Genomic DNA, 21708 nt, shown 5'->3' on the forward strand with positions numbered 1-21708 from the left:
ATATGTCTACCTGGATGACATTTTGATTTTTTTCTTCGTCTCTCCAGGAACATGTTCGACACGTCAGACGAGTGCTTCAGAGGTTGCTAGAGAATGGGCTTTTTGTCAAGGCGGAGAAATGCGCTTTTCATGCACAGTCTGTTCCTTTTTTAGGGTACATCGTGTCATCGGAGGGAATGCGCATGGATCCCGACAAGGTTAAGGCTGTGGTGGATTGGCCAAGTCCAGATTCCCGTAAGGCCCTACAGAGGTTTCTGGGGTTCGCCAATTCCTATCGGCGTTTTATTCGCAATTTCAGCCAACTAGCCGCACCTCTGACTGCCTTGACCTCTCCCCGAACGACGTTCAGGTGGTCCGATACAGCCGAGGCTGTATTCGCCAAACTGAAAAGCCGCTTTGTTTCGGCTCCCATCTTAGTCACCCCTGATTCCACACGTCAGTTTGTGGTAGAGGTCGACGTGTCAGAGGTGGGGGTAGGAGCGGTTCTTTCACAGCGCTCTCCCTCAGATGACAAGATGCACCCGTGCGCGTTTTTCTCCCATCGTCTTTCTCCTGCCGAACGCAATTATGACATTGGTAACAGAGAGTTGTTGGCCGTCAAGTTAGCGTTGAAGGAGTGGCGTCATTGGCTTGAAGGGTCGGGGGTAACTTTTATTGTATGGACGGATCATAAGAACCTTGAATATATTAGATCTGCTAATATATGACTTTATTATTTTCAATAAATCATCAACATCTAAACCTCTGTTAATTCCCAATAATGGCTTAAGTAGTCGGCTGACAGAAATAAAGTCAGTCTGGTTAGTAATGTGTGAAGCTGGTAATGCTGTTTGTGGAGTTGTTTAATCCTCTGAGATCTTGTGATTTTCAGAGTCTCCAGTTGTCCACCACAGGGCAGCAGAGACTTTGAAATGTGAACAGAGGTGGAAAGTCCAGGTTCAGAAGATAAAAAGTCCTGCTCAGTATTTTGTTCCAAACACCTGGATTTGCTAAGTAGCAAAGGAGGAAGAATTAATTATTGAAATCAGCTGTCTGAGTTCATGAGTGGAATAAAAATATGGCAGGACTTTTACTTTCTAAACCCCTGGACTTTCCACCTCTGGGTGGAAGTAAATAAAGACATGATATGATGATTTCAGTTGTCTATGTTATAATAAACAGGGTCCTGGTCTTCAGGGTCATCTGTGTCACAGGATCTCTTCATATTCTAGAGAAGAAGTGAACATTTGCGTCACAAATAAGATCTCATGTTACACCTTCACAACAGCAGCAGAATAACTCACATCCAGTGTGTCGTATTCAGCACATCTGGACTTGGGTTCAAGGGTCATGTAGGCGTCCTCAGGAGACTCGACCTGATGACACACAATGATGAGAGAGTTAATTCTCCTTTTATAACTGGCAGGACACACAAGAGAAGAAGCAAGAGAAGATTGCCACACTGTTGCCACTCGTGATCCTCTGTGGTTTCGCTCTTCTGATGAAGTCGCTCGTTTCCTGTGTGAGAAGAAGAAATGAACATGAACACAAACCGACTGTGAATCTTTATGACGGTCCAGACACAGAGTCTCTCTCACCTTCTGATCAACAGCCCGACGACGAGCATCAGTATCACAGTCATGACAACGGCTGCAGTGATTCCCACTGGGACAGTGATTAAAGGCTTTATATCTTCAGCTGTGCAGACGAGAGAAAGAGAGAAACTCTTCTGAGACCAGTGCTTTCACCCACTACACACAGACAATGACCTACAAAACTACTGAGATTCTCACCGTTAACAGAGAGTGAAACAGACGCTGATCTCTGAGAGCCATATTTATTCTGAGCCTCACAGTAGAAGCGTCCACTGAAACTGGAGCTAAAGCTGGAGATGCTGAAACTCTGTCCAGATCCAACAGCTGAGGTTTGATCCTCCTTAAACCAGCTGAAGTTCACAGCAGGAGGGTTTGAGTCACTGCTGCAGCTCAGAGTCACTGAATCTCCCTCCACTATTACACCAGAGGAATTAAGGGTCACCACAACATCTCTTGGTGCGTCTGAAAGAGACAAAAATATCATTATTGGATAACTCACTATAACCAGACGATTTAGGGTGTGTTCACACTTGTCATGTTTGGTTGGATTAAAACGAACCCTGGTCCGATTGCTCGGTTAGTGCGGTTCATTTGAACATATGTGAACGCTGCCATCCGAACCCTGGTGCTCACCAAACAAAAAGACCAGGACCGCTAAAAAGGTCCCGACTCTCTGTGGTCGTTAAAAATCCCATGGCACTTCTCGTAAAAGAGTAGGGGTGTAACTACGGTGTCCTGGCCAAATTCCCTCGATTGGCCCTTACCAATCATGGCCTCCTAATAATCCCCATCCACTGAATTGGCTCTATCACCCTCTCTCCTCTCCACCTACCGCTGGTGTGTGGTGAGCGCACTGGCGCCGTTGTACTGTGGCTGCCGTCGCATCATCCAAGTGGATGCTGCACACTGGTGGTGGTTAAGGAGAGACCCCTGACATGAGTGTGAAGCTCTTTGGGTGTACAGTTTTACCTTATTCAGTCATTCATTCAAAAACAGGATGTAATGTTACAAGATACGATGCTACAAATCAGCTGATTTGACAACACGGAAAGATCAGTGTATTTAAAATTAGTAACTTTAACTTTAGAGGGCAAACGTGGAGCAACTAGGAGGTAAGTGCCTCATCAATATTTGGCCTGACAAGCATGTTTCGAAAATGCTAGAAAAATCGCTCAAAACGCATATGGTTCTTCTCATCAAAGAACCTGTTTTGCCCACCCAAACGACACAACTGCCGTCTCTTTTGCAGCAGATCTTCGTTTCTGCAACGGAGGAAATTCTGGCGCTGTTTTGAATGTTTTGAACATTTTATGAGCTCTTCGAGAGTTCTCAGCTGGTAAAAATATAAAAGCCGACCAATCAGGTTGTGACCGTATCCCTATGCCTTTGGGTCGGTAACTAGGTTTGCTGTTAAAAATGCCAGTGTGAACTCTAAGCGGACTAGGACTATATGTTTTTTGTTTTTGTTTTTTGGTCTGGACCTTATGAACCGAACTACAAGAGTGAACTTACTGACTCACAGTTATTAACTCACACATGACATTAATCTTCACAGCATGAGAGTCTTTCTCTCCATATTTATTTCTGGATCTGCACTTGTATTCTCCACTGCCATCAGAGCGGATGTTGGAGATGCTGTAGACTCCTCCAGATCCTACAATCAGTTCTCCTTTATACCAGTTGTTTTCTGCCTGTGGTTTTGCATCACTATTACAGTTTAGAGTCACTAAATCTCCCTCCACTATTTCAGATGCACTGACAGACACCAAGATGCTCACTGGAGGATCTGAAAAGACAAAAAAGCGTGACTTAAATTATGTTCAGGGTTTAATGACATTATACTTCATAAGCATTATTTCAAACAACAACTGTAAAATGTACTGAATATACTTGATAATCAATAAGTGCAATAAGATGGTTTGGATAAACTGTGCACTAAAGAATATCGAGAATTTCTTTCTTTTAGCACATCACTGTAAATTCAAGTTTGGGATGTAGTTCATGGAACATTGTTCCTTAGCCACTACTACGCTTCTAACTACTTTTATTGACTTCGAATTCTTAAGAAATATTTACATTTTCTAAGAAACGTGAGTGGTTTCAAAATGAAGTTAGAAAAGCTCTCAGCTCACTTACATCCGGGTCTAACAGTGATGTCAAAAGATGTGGAGTTGAGTCCCTCATGGCCACTTAAGGTGCAGAAATATTGGCCACTGTCCTCCAGCCCGACAGACTCCAGATCAAGCACGTTGTCCGCAAAGATCTGACTGTGCAGATGCCCATCTTTCCTCCAGATGTAGGTTGGTACAATCATGGAGGGAATGCATGAACCGCAGATAAACCAAATCCAATCTCCCTCCGTCACAATGTCAGACTCTGTTTTTACCTCCACCTCCGCATCTGGGCCAGAGAGAAACACTTCTTCATGAAGCTTTGAAACCTTTGCAAATCATTTGTTTCAGGCCGTGTATTAAATTACCAAACTCATGATTTTGTAAACAACAGGGCTTTGTTAAATCATAACTGTTTTGAAATGTAATGGTTCAGCACAAGGGTGAAATGATCACCCATGAACCAGTGTCTATATGGTTTTACCTGATCTCAGATCTGTTTAATACACTTTTTAGACATTTTTAATGACACTGACACATTTGTATAATAAAGAGTTGTAGGTACAGTTTCTGGTCTGAAAGAAACAAAACAAGCCCTATAATGTAATAAAATAGCACATCATATTGTTACATCCACCAGTACCCTTGATTTCCACTATAGGGCAATCCTCATGTCTTTTTGGCTTTCCCATCATGAACTTTACTTCCCACAACCCATTGCCTGGAGTCATTATTGTTTGATCACTTCCACTTTCGGTCTGAGCCGCTTAGTTCATTCATGCCACTGCAGGACACAACCAGTCTGGATCGTTTCACACAGCGCAGGTTTTCCAAGAATGCGGTTAAAAGTCTTAACACACTGTCAATTTTTGTGGTTGACAACCACATTTACTTACAGCTGTGTGAGTCTCGAAATGTCCCGTTCACACAGCTGCGTCTTGAATATGAATGTGCAACAGAGGTGGACAAAGTACACAACTCTATTACTTGAGTAAAAGTAAAAGTAAAACTGGTCAAATATTACTCCGTTACAAGTGAAAGTTGTAAAAACAGATTTTTACTGAAGTAAAAGTACAGAAGTATTTGTTTTCAAAAGTACTTAAGTATCAAAGTAAATTTCCTTTTTTATGCCAATGGATTATTTTATTATTGTTGCATAAATGCACATTATGCCATCATGATTTAAGCCATTCAGTGACGCTCCATCTGACATACTAGCATACGACTAACTAAAAACTAATTTAAATACTTGTATATAAGTTACAAAGCTCTTTACAAACCTGCTGTCACTTTAAGGCCGAATGCACGGATCCAATACACTGATACACATCTGATATTCTCCCAACTTTACTCTTCTCTTTCTCCTAGACGTTTACATTTGTAATATTTTATAAGACATGCACCAAGTGTATGCCAACTAAACTAATCTTGTTTTTGTTTGTTTTTTAAACTGAAACTTACTTTCAAAGTATGGCTATGGGTGCACACACTTGTGCCTAAGAACAGTCTTCTTCTATTTTGCTATGAACTGATCAGTGTTCAAAAACAGTTGGGGAAATGTATATGACTATAAGAGTGATTCCTGACAGACTGTCTGAAACAACAACAACAAAAAACCTTTAAAGAAGGAAAAAATCATCCTCCGACTTTCAGAGCTGCAACAGAAACGACTTTCGACCTTGATAGAAATGTAGTGGAGTAAAAAGTATGATATTTGTCTTTCAAATGTAGTGAAGTTAAAGTCATACGTTACCAGAAAAAATTATACTCCAGTAAAGTACAGATACTCAACAAGTGTACTTAAGTACAGAACTCAAGTAAATGAACTTAGTTACTGTCCACCTTTGATGTGCAATGAGAGTCTGATCATTTGTTCGAGGCCATATGATTTTTTTAAATAAATGTGCATGAATAAATAATTTAATAAACACTGCAATATTAAAGTTACTTACCCATCTTAGATAAATTAAAGTAGCATATCATTAAATTACCGTTAGCACAATAAAATGAAAAGGGTGTTTATTCACACCCATTATTATCCAAGTCTCCACTCACCTGTCACTTTGAGACGGATTCCCTGAGCGTTCGTCCAGTTTTGTCCGGAAGCAGTGCTGAGCACAACACGAAAGATACCCTCGTCACTCTCTCTCACATCCTTCAGCAGCAAGGAGCAATTTCCCGCGTCAGCCTGCAACTCCACGCGGCCTTTAAATGCAGGGTCCTGAGAAACCTTGACCTCTTCGGGTGATTTCTCCTGAAACCATTCTACTGTGATCACCCTCTCATGCTGAGCATGATCGTATCTGCAGGGTATGAGCACTGTCGACTGCCGAACAACACACATACTGCTGATAATATGAGTAACGTCATACTGCACACCTGGAATACACACAAATGCATGCTTGCATTTCAGTTGCATATTTATACAATAATAATCATCTTTATTGACATTATATGGTTCAATGAAGGACCATTGTGTACTATTGAAAAAAGTTTTTTTGTCACTTATGTGAACCATGGGCGTCGCTAGGCCCTTTTTAGAAAAAATATGTGATTAACCTTAAAACATATGAAACTGACGGGAGGCTTCGACTTGGTCCCGTTTTTTTAGTCTGTCTCTAAAAAAAGACAGACTAAAGACCGCAGTGCACGTAAGAAGCAGCGGTATATGTGTGTGTGTGTGTGTGTGTGTGTGGTGTGAGTGTGTGTAAATCTGAGCGTCATTGGTCTGTCACCGCTCGTCAATGTCAAAATATTTGATAAAACCAATCAAATCAGAGTAGGCGGGCTTTATGGTCACACAGAAACTGCTGAGGCTGAGCGTAAGTTTTAGCAGCGCAACTCGACGTCAAGTAACATAAATATATGCTGCTAAACTAAACATTCATGTTTGACCGCTGCTGCTCAAAGTCAGAAATGTTAAACAAAAGAAAAAAATAAACTTTTGTCTAATTTCGCCATTTTTAACTGGAAATATGCCTAGCCTATGTGATTCATAATGTAGGTCTTAATGAACAAGAAATATTAACAAAGCCATTTTCATCAGATTAGGCATAAGATTAATAATGAATGTGTATATATTGTAAATTAATATAATTTTATTTGTAACATTCAGTAAATAAAAAAACTCAGCTTTTTCAGCCTGTATTGTGCATTAGTAATGAATGTGTTCATATTGTGAATTGAATAAACTTAAAACTTTAAAGCAGCACTAGGTAACTTTTCAACCTTCATAATATATTTTTTAAGACTCTTGTGATGATAAATCGACTTACAATAGGTTGACTGACACGTCTGCCATAGCCTGATGGGGTCTGTATCGTTTTTAATCGTACTTTTAAACTTCGGGTTTCGGGTAGTAACCCGAGAAAAAGAAAAGAACTACAAAATTTGACTGCTTTACGACATATACGTCACTTCCACCAACACACACACTTCCTTACATTCGGACATGCGAGCCCAACTTTGTTCGTCGGATAATATAGTCATGTCCGAAGCAGCAGAGGCAAATAAGAAAGAAAAGGTTTTGTTGGAGGAAAGCAATAAGAGGAAATGAAAAAATGATGGGATTAAAGGCAGGACGAGGATCAAAATGTGACCAGCGTTTGCTCGTCGGCGTGAGCTGAAGGAGGCGTGCCCGACCGATGCTGTCCTGCTTGTTACAGTGAGCTACCACTCAAACATTGAACTGAAGTATCATATAGATTCTGTAAAACGGTAACCAATAGACTACTATAATGACGCTGGCTTGTAAACGTACTCGGTTACTTTCGTAACCTCGGTTCCCTGAGAGAGAGGAACGAGTATTACGTATGGGAAAAACTCCTTTTCTCGAGAATGTGAAGCAAAACTTTTAATAAAGGTATCTATGTAAAGCGCAGTGAGCTGCACGGCCATAGCCCAGCGCGAGGAGCGCTCTGATTGGCCGGGCTGCGGCAACTGCAGGAACCTATGGTGAGGCGGCTGAGAGGAACGAACCAATGGGGGGCGTTCCAGAAGCCCGCCGAAAAAGGTGCTTATATTTGCATACAGGAGGCTATATAAGACCCTAATTCGCCATAGGTGTCAGGTTTTAAGATCGACTGAAGCGATACCTGAGAAGCATAAACACGGCACGGAACGTAATACTCGTTCCTCTCTCTCAGGGAACCGAGGTTACGAAAGTAACCGAGTACGTTCCCTTTCGAGAGAGGTTCCTCGTATTACGTATGGGAACACAATGTAAAGCGCCGTGTGTGCTGACTGACCCAGTATACCCAAAGCACATGTTATAAACCCCCGAGACACCGACAGAGGCGGCTTATAAGGGGAATGAAGAACCGGAAGAGTCGGTTCGTTTGAACAGCTGATCGGACATAGTCGGATCTTATGATGAATGAATAGTGCTTAAGGACTAATGTGTACAGGCCAAAATGTAAGGCAATCTGTTTGCCAGGGTCAAGATAGAGCCTAGATGGAGAGAAGCCCTGCTTGTAGAGCTGGAACCTCCAACTTGTAGAATCTGATAAAAGTGGACGGAGAGGCCCAGCCTGCCGCCGCACAGATATCTTCCAAAGAAATGTCACACGACCAAGCCCAAGATGAGGCCATGCCTCTAGAGGAGTGGGCTTAAATGCCTGTAGGACAGGTTAGGTCCTGGACCTATATGCTAGTGGGACTGCATCCACTATCCAGTGTGAGAGACTGTTTCATGACAGCACAAACTTTAGTGCGGCCACCGAAGCAATGAAGAGCTGATCCGACTGCCTGAAGGGGGCGGAGCGCTCTAGATACAATCTCAATGCTCTGACTGGGCAGAATAGGTTTGCGTCTTATTCTCTCTGAGACGCGGGTTAAGCAGTGCAAAGACCTGCATACTGAAGGGGTTGAAAGCACTTTCAGCATAAAACCATGCCTCGGTTTGAGCACAACCTTGAAGTTGCTGGACCCAAACTCAAGACAGGAAGGGCTCACGGAGAGTGCAGGTAAGCCACCCACTCGGTTAACCGAGGCCACAGCCAGCAGAAAAACGGTTTTGAGTGATATGTGCTTCAAGCTCGTGTTCTGAAGTGGTTAGGAGGGGGAACCCTTCATGGCCTCCAAAACCATGGCGAGGTCCCAAATAGGGACCGAGGTAGGGGCAAGGCGAGCTGAATCTCCTGGCCCCTTTAAGAAAACACACAATAAGATCACTTTTCCCTAGTGAATGTGCCGCGATAGGAGCGTGGCTAGCTGCTATGGCGGAGACACACACCCCGAGTATGGAGGGGGGACGACCCGCGTCCATTAGCTCTTAGAGAAAGCGAGCGGTTCCGCCAGTTCGCATGAGTGTGCGTCGATGTTTCGCGTAGCACATTGGTTAGAAAACCACTGACCACTTCAAGCAGAGCTGCCAGATAGCAGGGGCTCTAGCTTCCGAAATAGTGTTCATAACTTGTCAGAGAGGTTCCGGGATACCGTTGATGGGCCATACGTGGAGGGCCCACAGCTCGGGATTGGGATGCCAGACCTTCCCTTTCATTGGCAGAATAGGCATGGGGCTGTGTCTGACAGCTGAAACAGTATGGAGAACCATGTGCGGTTCTTCCAAAGTGGGGCTATTAAAAAGCACAGGCTGCAGCTGGATCGCGATCGGAGGGAACATATAGAGGGAGTCTGGGCCAACATGGGCCAGGGCATCCCTGTGTTTGCAGAAAAAATATTGGGCAGCGTGTGCTGTGCAAGCTGAATTGTTTGCGGGTAAAGGGACCATCCCCCTGGGGACATGGGTCCTCTGGATAACATGTCCGGACCCTGATTCAGAATACCTGGCACGTAAGCCGCCCTTAGGGAGCTCAGATTGTGCTCTGCCCATAAAAGGAGATGCTTAGCCATGCAGTGAACAGAGTCTGATCTCGGCTGCCCTAGCGATTTTATGTACATTATCAAGACGTGGTGGTTCTTATGCCGTAAGTCTTGAGTCTATGACAATGACTGTACTGATAAGCCTGCCCCTCGAAGGCGAATCTCAGAATGGCCTGTAGTGGGGGTGGGGGGTTATCGTAACGTGAAGTATGCGTTTTTCAGATCTATTGAGAAAACCCAATCCCCGGGGCGAATGTGCGCGAGGATTTGTTTCACCGTCAGCACCTTGAAACGAGCGTGTCAAGTGCTTTGTTCAGATGCCTGGAAAATGGGCCTGAGACCGCCACCCATTTTCGGCATGAGGAATTAGCGACAGTAAAAACCTGACTCGCTAGCGTCGGGTGTACTGTTTTCGCCGCTCTCTCCTTTAACAGTCTCAATGCCTCAGCGAGAAGCACGTGACTGACACTGCTTCTTACAGAGGGCTCGACCACGGCTTGAATCGCGGGGTCTGCGAGCAAAACTGTAGCGAGAACCTCGTTTTATATGTTCAACACCCAATATTATATACCAGGAATGGCCTGCCAGGCCTGGGCTCGTAAAGCCAGGGGTTGAATTAGATTCGGGGGCTGGCCGCTTAGTAATAGGGGCCTGTTAGCCGGGTTGCTTGTGCTGTAACACTGCTTGTAACACTGTGGGGATAGTGTTAGTTTTGGCGGTGCAGGCTTTGCAGTGGGCGCACGCCTCACATTTATATTGTGTGTGCGAGAGTGAACTTTGTGAAAAGTGCTTTGGTGCAGGAGTGCAGTCTGTAAAGTGGGCACATTTCCTACATAGAAAGCTCTTTTGTGTGTAGTGTAAACAATGTGCAGTGGCGCACAACCTACGTAGAATACCCACGGTGCAAACCAGTGAGCAAATCCACAGGGGTAAACGCACACAGCATTAGTGTGCAGACGAGCGTGTTTAACACAGGCTAGTTGACTGCAATATTTCATCTCCAGTCACTTAACTTAAGGGAACTGGGAGAATGTAAGGAAGTGCGGGTGGTATGTGAGCCATTCCACAATGCCGTTATGCTCTAGTCTAGACTGAAAGCGCGCATGCAGACAAGCGTGTTTGACCACAGGCTAGTTGACTGCAATAAGGCTAGTTGACTTTATATGGTGTAATCCGGCCGCGGCGGGATTTATTTGTGATTTTGTGAGGCTGAATTAACAGTGCTTATGTAGGGGTGCACACTGTGTAGTGGACACTTTGTCTACAGTGTAAAAACCTTTCCAGCCGCCTGAATAAAGGGGACTGGAAGTGATAGAGTGAAAAAAGGGCTTAACTTGGCAGCCATTTTCCGACGCCCTTATGCTCTGACAGTGAGCGCGTGCTATGACGTAAGCCGCGCTCTAGTCAGCAACGCGCTGTGGAAGGGGCGCGCGCTATCATGACAAGGCAGCCATTACAACTTCCTTGGCAGTAAGCGCGCGCTGCAGCGACATTGTTCTTGACATACCCAACAGCCCGAGCTCGCTCGTCTAACTTACTCTAGTATTCTCTGTCCGCAGCGCTTCAGCACGGCGGCGGTAGAATGAGCACGGCGAGAGCTTCGGCTCGAGTTTGTTTATTCACTCTATTATTCTCTGTCCGCGGCGATAGAGCGACAGGACGAGAGAATTGGAAGCGTGAGGAAAAACTCTGTCCGCGGCGCTTCTAGCACGGCGAGAGCTTCGGCTCGAGTTAGTTTATTCACTCTATTATTCTCTGTCCGCGGCGATAGAGCGACAGGACGAGAGAATTGGAAGCGTGAGGAAAAACTCTGTCCGCAGCGCTTCAGCACGGCGGCGGTAGAATGAGCACGGCGAGAGCTTCGGCTCGAGTTTGTTTATTCACTCTATTATTCTCTGTCCGCGGCGATAGAGCGACAGGACGAGAGAATTGGAAGCGTGAGGTAAAACACTGTCCGCGGCGCTTCTAGCACGGCGAGAGCTTCAGCTCGAGTTTGTTTATTCACTCTATTATTCTCTGTCCGCGGCGATAGAGCGACAGGACGAGAGAATTGGAAGCGTGAGGTAAAACTCTGTCCGCGGCGCTTCTAGCACGGCGAGAGCTTCAGCTCGAGTTTGTTTATTCACTCTAGTATTCTCTGTCCGCGGCGATAGAGCGACAGGACGAGAGAATTGGAAGCGTGAGGTAAAACTCTGTCCGCGGCGCTTCTAGCACGGCGAGAGCTTCAGCTCGAGTTTGTTTATTCACTCTATTATTCTCTGTCCGCGGCGATAGAGCGACAGGACGAGAGAATTGGAAGCGTGAGGTAAAACTCTGTCCGCGGCGCTTCTAGCACGGCGAGAGCTTCGGCTCGAGTTTGTTTATTCACTCTATTATTCTCTGTCCGCGGCGATAGAGCGACAGGACGAGAGAATTGGAAGCGTGAGGTAAAACTCTGTCCGCGGGGCTTCTAGCACGGCGAGAGCTTCGGCTCTAGTTTGTTTATTCACTCTAGTATTCTCTGTCCGCGGCGATAGAGCGACAGGACGAGAGAATTGGAAGCGTGAGGTAAAACTCTGTCCGCGGCGCTTCTAGCACGGCGAGAGCTTCGGCTCGAGTTTGTTTATTCACTCTATTATTCTCTGTCCGCGGCGATAGAGCGACAGGACGAGAGAATTGGAAGCGTGAGGTAAAACTCTGTCCGCGGCGCTTCTAGCACGGCGAGAGCTTCGGCTCGAGTTTGTTTATTCACTCTATTATTCTCTGTCCGCGGCGATAGAGCGACAGGACGAGAGAATTGGAAGCGTGAGGTAAAACTCTGTCCGCGGCGCTTCTAGCACGGCGAGAGCTTCGGCTCGAGTTTGTTTATTCACTCTAGTATTCTCTGTCCGCGGCGATAGAGCGACAGGACGAGAGAATTGGAAGCGTGAGGTAAAACTCTGTCCGCGGGGCTTCTAGCACGGCGAGAGCTTCGGCTCGAGTTTGTTTATTCACTCTAGTATTCTCTGTCCGCGGCGATAGAGCGACAGGACGAGAGAATTGGAAGCGTGAGGTAAAACTCTGTCCGCGGCGCTTCTAGCACGGCGAGAGCTTCGGCTCGAGTTCGCCTATTCACTCTAGTATTCTCTGTCCGTGGCTGTAGCGCGACGGAATGAGAGAAGAGTGGGAACAACTCTGTGGCAGCGGCGGAAGAAGAGCCGCGGCGGCGGCAGAGTGAAGAGAGCTTCGGCTTGAGTGTGCTCATGTCCTCTAACATTCTCTCTTTCCGCGGCGCTATTCAGCGCGACGGGACGAGAGCAGAGGGAGAGTGAGAAGAGCTCCGTCTTTCCGCGGCGCTTAACGACGCGGCGGAACGAGAGAGTCCTCGAGTAGAACAAGCCTGTAAGCTCTAGAAGTGGCGTTGCAGCGGCAACACAAACACATATAACACTCAACATAGACACAGTTTAAAGGATATATAACGCCGGATGGCGTAGCTGGAACGGCAGAGAAGGCGGAGAGGGAGTCCGTCGTCCTCAGCTGCAGGTTCCGCTGGTGCCTTTTCAACGGCGGTGCTTCTTCCGGAGACCAGCGAAGGTATCGCTGAAGGAGATAAAATCTGACACCTATGGCGAATTAGGGTCTTATATAGCCTCCTGTATGCAAATATAAGCACCTTTTTCGGCGGGCTTCTGGAACGCCCCCCATTGGTTCGTTCCTCTCAGCCGCCTCACCATAGGTTCCTGCAGTTGCCGCAGCCCGGCCAATCAGAGCGCTCCTCGCGCTGGGCTATGGCCGTGCAGCTCACTGCGCTTTACATAGATACCTTTATTAAAAGTTTTGCTTCACATTCTCGAGAAAAGGAGTTTTTCCCATACGTAATACGAGGAACCTCTCTCGAAAGGGAACGTGAGCATCGTGATTATTTGGCGTTTGAAAAAAATAAAACCCATGAAATTATATTCATATGACATGCTGAAGCATAAGCCACTGACTGTAACGTTACCTGGGATGAAGACATTTCACACGTGCCGCCAGAAGAACTCCTCGGGACGCTTTTATGAAGTTATTTGGCCCGCACCGCACCACTGTATATATTTTTACAACCCGCCGCGCACCCGCGACCATTAAATAGACATACGGGGTCCGCGGGTTATGAGACGACCCACGCATCACTAGTTCAGGGCTATCAGGGTTGTCATGTCAACAAATGCACGCGCGATGGCATCCCCTGTTGTAGGATGACTGAGCTTACGACAGTAGTTGAGGACATTATTTTTTCCAAACTGTAGGGGGACCCCTAGAGCAAAAGTAGCCAAGTGGGGCTTTAATAAACAGTACATTAACGTGTCTAAGAAAATTATTCATGAAACATATCAGTATGTTAATATGTAAACCATATGTTTACTTTATTCACTGACAAAAACGGGACAAAATATCAGTCAAAGCTCAGCGTTATGAAGAGACAGGGCAAGATAAAAACTGAGAAAAAGAGAGATGTGGACATAAGAAAGACAAATAATCTGCCCAGTGACATGGTTTTCAAGCTATTGTTATCTATTTTTTTAGAACATCTTAAAATGCACATATGTAGATCATAGAAATCAAAATTTTCTCGGGGGAACATTCCCCTGAACCCCCCTAACATTTGGGATCTATAAACCTGCCTACATTATTGGGTATGATTAATGCATGTACAGTTTGGCCATGCAGTAAGGTCTTAATATTTGCTTTATAAGTAATAATAAACAGCCAATATCTTCTGGGTATGCATGTTTGTAAGCTATTAGTTAATAGCTCAATTTGGACCCTAAACTAAATAGTGTTACCATTTTTCTACAGGCTGAGCCCCCCTAAAATGAAAATCCTAGAAACGTCCCTGATGTGAACACAAACAATCACACACAAACACAACAATCATGTATATGATTCGAAAAGGTCAAATAGGTCATGCTTGTATTGCTTACAAAAAAAATTATCTTGGAAATGAATGTGAGATCGAGTGGAAATGTTTGGTACTGCCCCCACACAAAATCTTTTAGAAAGCTTATTTTTTGTAGCCAGAATATGAGTCTGATACTGCTCCATTGAAGAAGAAGATGAATGCAAACAATCTTTCCCGGTGTTGTACAAATAATTTAACGATACACGCAGTACTTAACAACACGATCATCTTTTTTTTAAAGAGATAGTAAAGGTGAATACAAGTTCTCCATTAAGCTAAACAAATTGAACCCAAGCGTTCTTTGGTGACGTTACTGTTGATCTTCTGTCCTTAAATGTTGTGGGCGGGGCTAAGTTCGGCTGGCATACAGGCTATATTTTTTTGAGATATACAGTAAATCTAAAATTTGAAGCACAACTTGTTTATAGTAAAACATGTTTTGGAAAATATATATTTCATATAAAAATAAAATAAATAGTATTTTTGTGCATATGTTTAACGTCCTTTAGTGTTATTTTAACGTTTTTTCACTTCAGCCATAATCTACCAAGTGTCTCGTCTTTAAAAAGAGACCAAACTGACATCTGTGCTCCAAAGCACTCAAGATTTAAAGGTGAACTATGTAGTATTTTTGCAGTAAAATATCCAAAAACCACTAGGCCAGTGTTATATATTTTGTTCAGTTGAGTTCTTACAATATCCCAGATGTTTCCAACTATTTGTAAATTGTGAGAAAATTGCTATTTTAACTAAGGACAGGGACGTTTCAGCATTGCATTTGAGAGAGTCGCCTGTCAATTGCGTCATATCTGCGTTACCCTCGGTTTCGGCTTTTATTTGGCAGGAGCGCTTTACTCTTAGCAGTGTGAACAACTGAACGCACAGAGTAACGTCATAACATCGTTTTAAACACACTTAAATGTATCTAATATGATAAACAGAGCTCCATTACCTCAAAATCAAAACCGGAAGAGCGGATCTGTGCAGGCGCCCGGCAAATGAGTCCCGTCCCGTCATAATAAAAGTCCCGGTATTCGCGAGGCGGGTATTTGTTTAACAATCGCTCCAGCAGCTTTGCTCAGGTCCATAACACTCGGCCCTGCTCTGCTTTAGACTACAGTAACGTTAATAACCGCATGCATGAACGTGATTTCTGCCCGAGTCCTATTTTTCACCGGCTGTGATGAGAAGACCACATCTCCCAAGATGCTGCTCTCACACAATGCGTCATCAAACTACGCATTTGTTTTGCATAGGCGCCCTCCAGTGGACAAAAGCTGCATAGTGCACCTTTAAGTTAAAAAATATATAATTTAGTAGCCTACCATAAAATCCCCAAACTATACAAACTGTTATATATAAAACATTATCAAACTGAAATGTCAGCGGTGCACCAATATGATAATTTTGGTCGATTCAAAAACATAATGTGAACAGTCCGCGTCTGAAGTGTCAGCTGAAGGAAATAATACATTATCGGCTTTAATATATTGGGCACATAATAACATTAAAGGTCCCGTTCTTCGCGATTCCATCTTTCAAACTTTAGTTAGTGTGTAATGTTGCTGTTGGAGCATAAATAATACCTGTAAAATTATAAAGCTCAAAGTTCAATGCCAAGCGAGATATTTTATTTAACAGAAGTTCCCTTTCAAAGCCGACAGCCAACGGCCAGTTTGGACTACACCGCTGCACTTCCTGCTGTGATGACGTCACTAGAACCGTTTGTTGACTAACCCTCCGCCCACAAGAACACGCAAAATAGGGGGCGTGGTCTCGTTGCTCTCCCGCGTGGAGAAGAGCGCGCATTCAGCGCTTGCATCTCCCCGTTATGGTAAGAGGCGGGAGCTTTCCGGACAAAGTGCGCTAAGCTGCTGTCCAATCACAACACAGGAAGCGCTGGCCCAATCAGAACTCGTTACGTGTTTCTGAAGGAGGGACTTCATAGAACAAGGAAATCATCAGGCCGTTTTTAGGACAGAGAAAACAGTGCTGTACAGATAAGTAAATTGTGTGAAAAATACTGTTTTTTTACACGCAAAACATGAACTCATGTTATATTGCACACTGTAAACATAATCAAAGCTTCAAAAACACACGAAGAACGGGACCTTTAAGAATTAACATATATCGGCCGATACCGATACGGTGCCTGATATATTGTGCACCCCTATAAAGTATAGAACATTTCATGTAAATAAAATACAAATTCTGTGTTTTTGTTTTGTTTTAATATCACCACGCGACTCAAGCTCCACCAGAGGGTTAATAAAGTCAAAAACATTCATAGATAATATTATATTTGGTTGCTTGTGTTATAAAAGAAGTATAATGAATGCTAACAGAGCATTAATTTGCCGTTTCTCATCCCGCTTCAAAAAGCAAACTCTTGTGAGAATGACTGACTTCTGGTTGCTCTGTGTCACTATTGCTGTCAGTGTGAATGGCCCTTTAAATAATAACACACTGCGAGCACAGAAAGCTTTTCAACAGCTAGTCATCACTGAGTTAACACAGATATCATTACCTGTTGCCATCAGAGACATCCAGACGAAGGACTGAAGCAGTACAGCTGGACACACCTGCAAGATATGACATTTAGCAGGACCTCCATGGCATTTTTCAGATATCTGATCTGTCCTCACACACTCTGCAAACTGACGGCAGTAGCAATATCACCCATAAACTAATAATCTGTCACTATTCCTTAACATTTAGCAGAAGCCCTGCCTAGAAACATTGCATGACCTTCATTGCCTGCTCTTACTGTCCATCTCATGCTAAAACAGTGCAGAGTAACTTCAGTGAGTTTAGAAAAACATCTCAGTCATTTCAACAAAAGGTTTTAAAAAATGAAATATATTAGGCTACCATGATGCAGAAGTCTTCTAATGATGACGATCAAAACAGCCTGAAGTAGTCAAACGCTTAAGTAAGAGAAACAAGAACTAAAAGTAAAGTATCTTATGTCCTCTTCCCCTTAAAACCACAACTCTAGTTGTTATAAAAAACTGCTGTCTGCACTGCTAGTATAGCGTCAAACCCACAGAAAATACTTAGCTCTTAAGTTAAGACGACCAACATCATCATTAGTATTGCTCATGCTTACGATGCATGAACTGCCCCAGTGTTTTTGACAAGGACATTAATGATACCTCAAATTGAGCAGATTTCACCTGTTGGAAACCGTAAAGAAAGGCCGTAAATGGATAGTTTACCCAAAAATGAAAATGTTGTCATCATTTACTCACCCTCAAGTTGTTCCAAACCTGTATGAGTTTCTTTGTTTTGCTGAACACAATATATATATATATATATATATATATATATATATATATATATATATATATATATATATATATATATATATATATATATATATATATATATATATATATATATATATTGAAGAATGTTTGTAACAAAGTAGAAAGAACAACTATTCACTACCAAAAAATAGTATGGAAGTGAATGGTTGCTCTGCTTTGTTATAAACATTCTTCAAAATATATTTTTTTGTTTTCAGCAAAACAATACAGGTTTGGAACAACTTGAGGGTGAGTAGCCTAAATGATGGCATAATTTTCATTTTTGGGTGACCTATCCCTCAAACTATCCTACTTGGCTCCTTGACCCATATCTAGACCGTATAAACCCCCATTTGTAAAAACAATATCCGTAAAGTAGCCTATATTCTGTATTCTTTTTTTTCTAAAACTGTATTTTAAAACAGTGTCTAAGTGTCATATGTTTACGACGAAATATGAGGGCATCATATTTCCTCATATTTAAAATAGCTTATAAAAATACTAAACGCAGAATGTTTCTTGTGATGGGTTTTGTGTGTGTGTGTGTGTGTGTGTGTGTGTGTGTGTGTGTGTGTGTGTGTGTGTGTGTGTGTGTGTGTGTGTGTGTGTGTGTGTGTGTCGTTCCTCAAACTTCCGCAAACTCTTTGCAGTCAGTCATCATGTCCAACAATAACGCCAGCAGCAGCAGTGTGGCTGTGGCGACGAAAGCCGTCAAACAGCTCAGACTAGAGGCGAAGATACGACGAATTAACGTAAGTATGTCCGCTTTAAAGATGGAGTTTGTGTGTTGAGCCAGAACACGGACAGAAGAGTTTAACCGGTGTGAGTTACTGCTAGTGCTAACGCTAACCGACAAGCCTATAAACTATTTAAACGCGTTTAAACTCTTTTATATGTAACGTTAAATCATGACACCCATTTTTAAACGTCTCGGCTCCTCCGAGATCCATTTAAAGTGTTTAATTACATTTTTATACGGTACAGAGGTAAAATAAAGACAACTGTTGGACGTTGTCCCCCTGCTCATTAATAATGCAAACACACAGACGCTGGTACTTTATGGTTCTGTGATGCTATCAGATTACATGCTACTTTAAAAATACAACTCTACAACCTAGTATGTGTTTAAATGTATGACCGATGTTTTTTCTAAGCTCAAAGATATATTCATATGAAAAGGGCAACATGTTCTGTATTATGCATGCAGAATATTGAATTATTAGTAACTGTATTGTGCTGAAGAAGTAGTGTTTGTTTACCTCATTTTTCGGGTAACTATGCACTAATTTGCATACGATTTCCAGAACAGAAATGTGAATTTTGGATTAAGCCAGGTTCAAAATTCTTGGCGAATGATAGTCTGTGTGGATTAAAACTGTAAAGTTTTGTGTATGTGAACTGTAAAAACTGCATTAACGTATTAATGGAATATGCAACTCTGAAAATGCATAGATAAAGTATAAAAAGAAATAAACTCTTAAATATGTATTGTTGATGTTTTCTTTCCACTAATCTGAAGCAAAATAGCCCTCAAAATTGACCAGGGCAGGACATAACAATGGTTTTGTTAGTTTTCTTTTAAAAATATAAACCAATGTGCCAAAACATTATGACCACCTGTCTAATATGCTGTCCTGCCAAGACATGGATTCTGAAGGTGTGCTGTGGTATCTGATACCAATATGTTAGCAGCACATCCTTCAAGTCCTGTAGGTTGTGAGGTGGAGCCACTGTGGATTGAACTTGTTGATCCAGCACATCCAACAGATGCTCGTTTGGATTGAGATCTGGGAAATTTGGAGGTCAGGGCAACACAAAACTCAAATAGTGCTCAAATAGTTCCTGAACAATGTGTGGAGTGTGGCAGGTTTCATTATCCGGCTGAAAGAGGCCACTTAGATAAAGAGGTGTAACTGGTCTGACACAATGTGTAGGTCGGTGGCACATGTCAAATTTGCTGAATGGCAGGACCCAAGGTTTCCCAGCATTGTCCACAGTATCACACTCCCATCACCGGCTAGTTGTCGCCCCACAGGGCCATGTGTTCCCCAGGTAAGAGACGCACACGTACCCGGGAATCCACGTGATGTAAAAGAAAACGTGATTCCTCAGACCAGGCCCCCTTCTTCCATTGCTCCGTGGTCCAGTTCTGATGCTCATGTGCCACTGTTGGTGCTTTCGGCGGGGTCAGGGGTCAGCATGGGCACCCTGACTGGTCTGCCACTATGCCGCCCCATACACAACAAACTGAGCTGCTCTGTGTATTCTGACAGCTTTCTATCAGAACCAGCATTAACTTCTGGAGCAGTTTGAGCTCCAGTAGCTCGTCTGTTTGATCGGACCACAGGGCCAGCCTTCGCTCCCCACGTGCATCAATGAGCCTTGGCTTGTCTGTCTTTTGATATACACTGACCACTGCAGACCGGGAACAGCCCACAAGAGCTGCAGTTTTGGAGATGCTCTGTTCCAGCCAACTAGCCATCACAATTTTGCCCTTGTCGAACTCACTCAAATCCTTACGCTTGCCCATTTGTCCTGCTTCTAACACATCAACTTTGAGGACAAAATTAGCTGCCTAATATATCCCACCCACTAACAGGAGCCATGATGAAGAGATCATAATCAGTGTTATTCACCTCACCTGTCAGTGGTCATAATGTTATGCCTGGTCTGTGAATATGTACCAAGATTTGGATTGTACTAGAAAAAAGTTCCAAAAATCCCAGAAGGTTCTAAATAGTCCTAGAAAGTTTTAGGAAGTGCTACTTATAATCAGTAATATTTGTTATATGGTTGTAACCTTTCTTTTAAAACTTTAAAAGGCTGTTTTTCATTGATTCTAAGCAAAAGTTCACCGATTTGTGATTCAGGAAATCTTTAATTTGAACAGGAGTCAAAAGGTCATAACCCTAATGTGGACTCAATGCATGTCAATTAACACATGGTCTCAAATGCAATCTCTGCAGGTGTCTCAAGCTGCCACAGACCTGAAGAACTTCTGCCTGCAGAACGCCCATAAAGACCCTCTGCTGATGGGCGTCCCGTCCAGCGACAACCCCTTCCGCCCGCCCAAGTCCTGCGGGCTGCTCTGATCATGCATAGGTTACCCACAGCCTCTGACCTTATAAAGCATTCATTTATGTTGCTCATGATTTAATATTCTAATATTAATATTACATCTGTTATTTCAGAGCCAATAAAGCCGTTTCAGATGACGCGTCTGTCCTCACGCGGCCGTTTCTATCTTCACACTACCACAAAAAGACCTCCTGGAGCACTACACACACACACACACACACACTAGAAAAATGTTTGAACTGTATTATGATTAATAATACATTGATTATGCTGAATTTACACTGTATGACACGGTACAATGATCAGTTACTGTTTTTACATTTTTGTAAAGTCATTACCCACAACACACCTGTGTTTTAAAAGCAGTTTTGTTCAAACTTCATGTACTAAACACTATTTGTGATGTGTATAAAACCAAAACTGTTCGCTGAAGATTGTATAAAGTCTTCCCTGGTTTATGTGGAAGGAATAGAAGAATTAAAGATTTTATTATTTAGGAATTTGCCTAGCTGATATAAAAAGACTGATTTTTACTGTAGTGTTTTACTAATTTATAGCCAGCAGAATTTGGCTTGAAAGTCCTTTTAAACATGCTTTGTGTTCACCCTCGGTCTCTTTATCTGAGTCTGGACTAATGAGCGGATCAGGTGCATCTGATGAGGAGGATCTGCATGATCACTGCTGAATGGACATGTTACTTTTAAATCTTTTTCATTACCTTTTTGCCTTTAAAATAAAGTGTTATTGATCTTTTATCTCTCGTCTTTTGTTGTGTGTGCTTTAAAATGAATATTCACCTTAATTATTGTTTTGTGAAGTATTTCTCAATCTGTCACATCTGATGTGTGTTTGCTGCTCACAGCTGTTAAATAGACTGATCACTGATGAGATGATTGAAGCACAAGTCACCA

General features: G+C 43.1%; 2 protein-coding genes across 2 annotated transcripts; one reads left to right on the forward strand and one right to left on the reverse strand.

Annotated features, from left to right (window-relative positions):
* Nucleotides 1-1112: 1112 nt before the first annotated feature.
* On the reverse strand, nt 1113-3927 carry LOC137073871 (B-cell receptor CD22-like). Its single transcript, XM_067442578.1, has 7 exons — nt 3711-3927; nt 3109-3360; nt 1773-2036; nt 1578-1677; nt 1443-1497; nt 1284-1355; nt 1113-1207 (listed from the first exon to the last, which is right to left on the reverse strand). Exons 1-7 carry the CDS (start codon nt 3886-3888, stop codon nt 1136-1138), a joined length of 993 nt encoding a protein of 330 aa, XP_067298679.1. The 5' UTR covers nt 3889-3927; the 3' UTR covers nt 1113-1135.
* A 14386-nt stretch (nt 3928-18313) lies between these two features.
* On the forward strand, nt 18314-21550 carry si:ch211-286b5.5 (uncharacterized protein LOC100003596 homolog). Its single transcript, XM_067442579.1, has 3 exons — nt 18314-18471; nt 20686-20821; nt 20911-21550. Exons 1-2 carry the CDS (start codon nt 18379-18381, stop codon nt 20809-20811), a joined length of 219 nt encoding a protein of 72 aa, XP_067298680.1. The 5' UTR covers nt 18314-18378; the 3' UTR covers nt 20812-20821; nt 20911-21550.
* The last annotated feature ends 158 nt before the right edge of the window (nt 21551-21708 follow it).

Source organism: Pseudorasbora parva, chromosome 4, assembly GCF_024679245.1.
Source record: "Pseudorasbora parva isolate DD20220531a chromosome 4, ASM2467924v1, whole genome shotgun sequence".
Taxonomy (NCBI): Eukaryota; Metazoa; Chordata; class Actinopteri; order Cypriniformes; family Gobionidae; genus Pseudorasbora; species Pseudorasbora parva.

What these genes read in the sequence shown, in the direction of transcription:
- LOC137073871 (XM_067442578.1), bottom strand. Translation starts at nt 3,888, where the DNA reads ATGATTGTACCAACCTACATCTGGAGGAAAGATGGGCATCTGCACAGT. An exon ending in CATCACTGTTAGACCCGGAT is followed by an intron (nt 3,361 to 3,710) that starts GTAAGTGAGCTG and finishes TTGTCTTTTCAG; the next exon opens with ATCCTCCAGTGAGCATCTTG. An exon ending in GAGGATCACGAGTGGCAACA is followed by an intron (nt 1,356 to 1,442) that starts GTGTGGCAATCT and finishes GTGTGTCATCAG; the next exon opens with GTCGAGTCTCCTGAGGACGC.
- si:ch211-286b5.5 (XM_067442579.1), top strand. Translation starts at nt 18,379, where the DNA reads ATGTCCAACAATAACGCCAGCAGCAGCAGTGTGGCTGTGGCGACGAAA. An exon ending in CGAAGATACGACGAATTAAC is followed by an intron (nt 18,472 to 20,685) that starts GTAAGTATGTCC and finishes CAATCTCTGCAG; the next exon opens with GTGTCTCAAGCTGCCACAGA.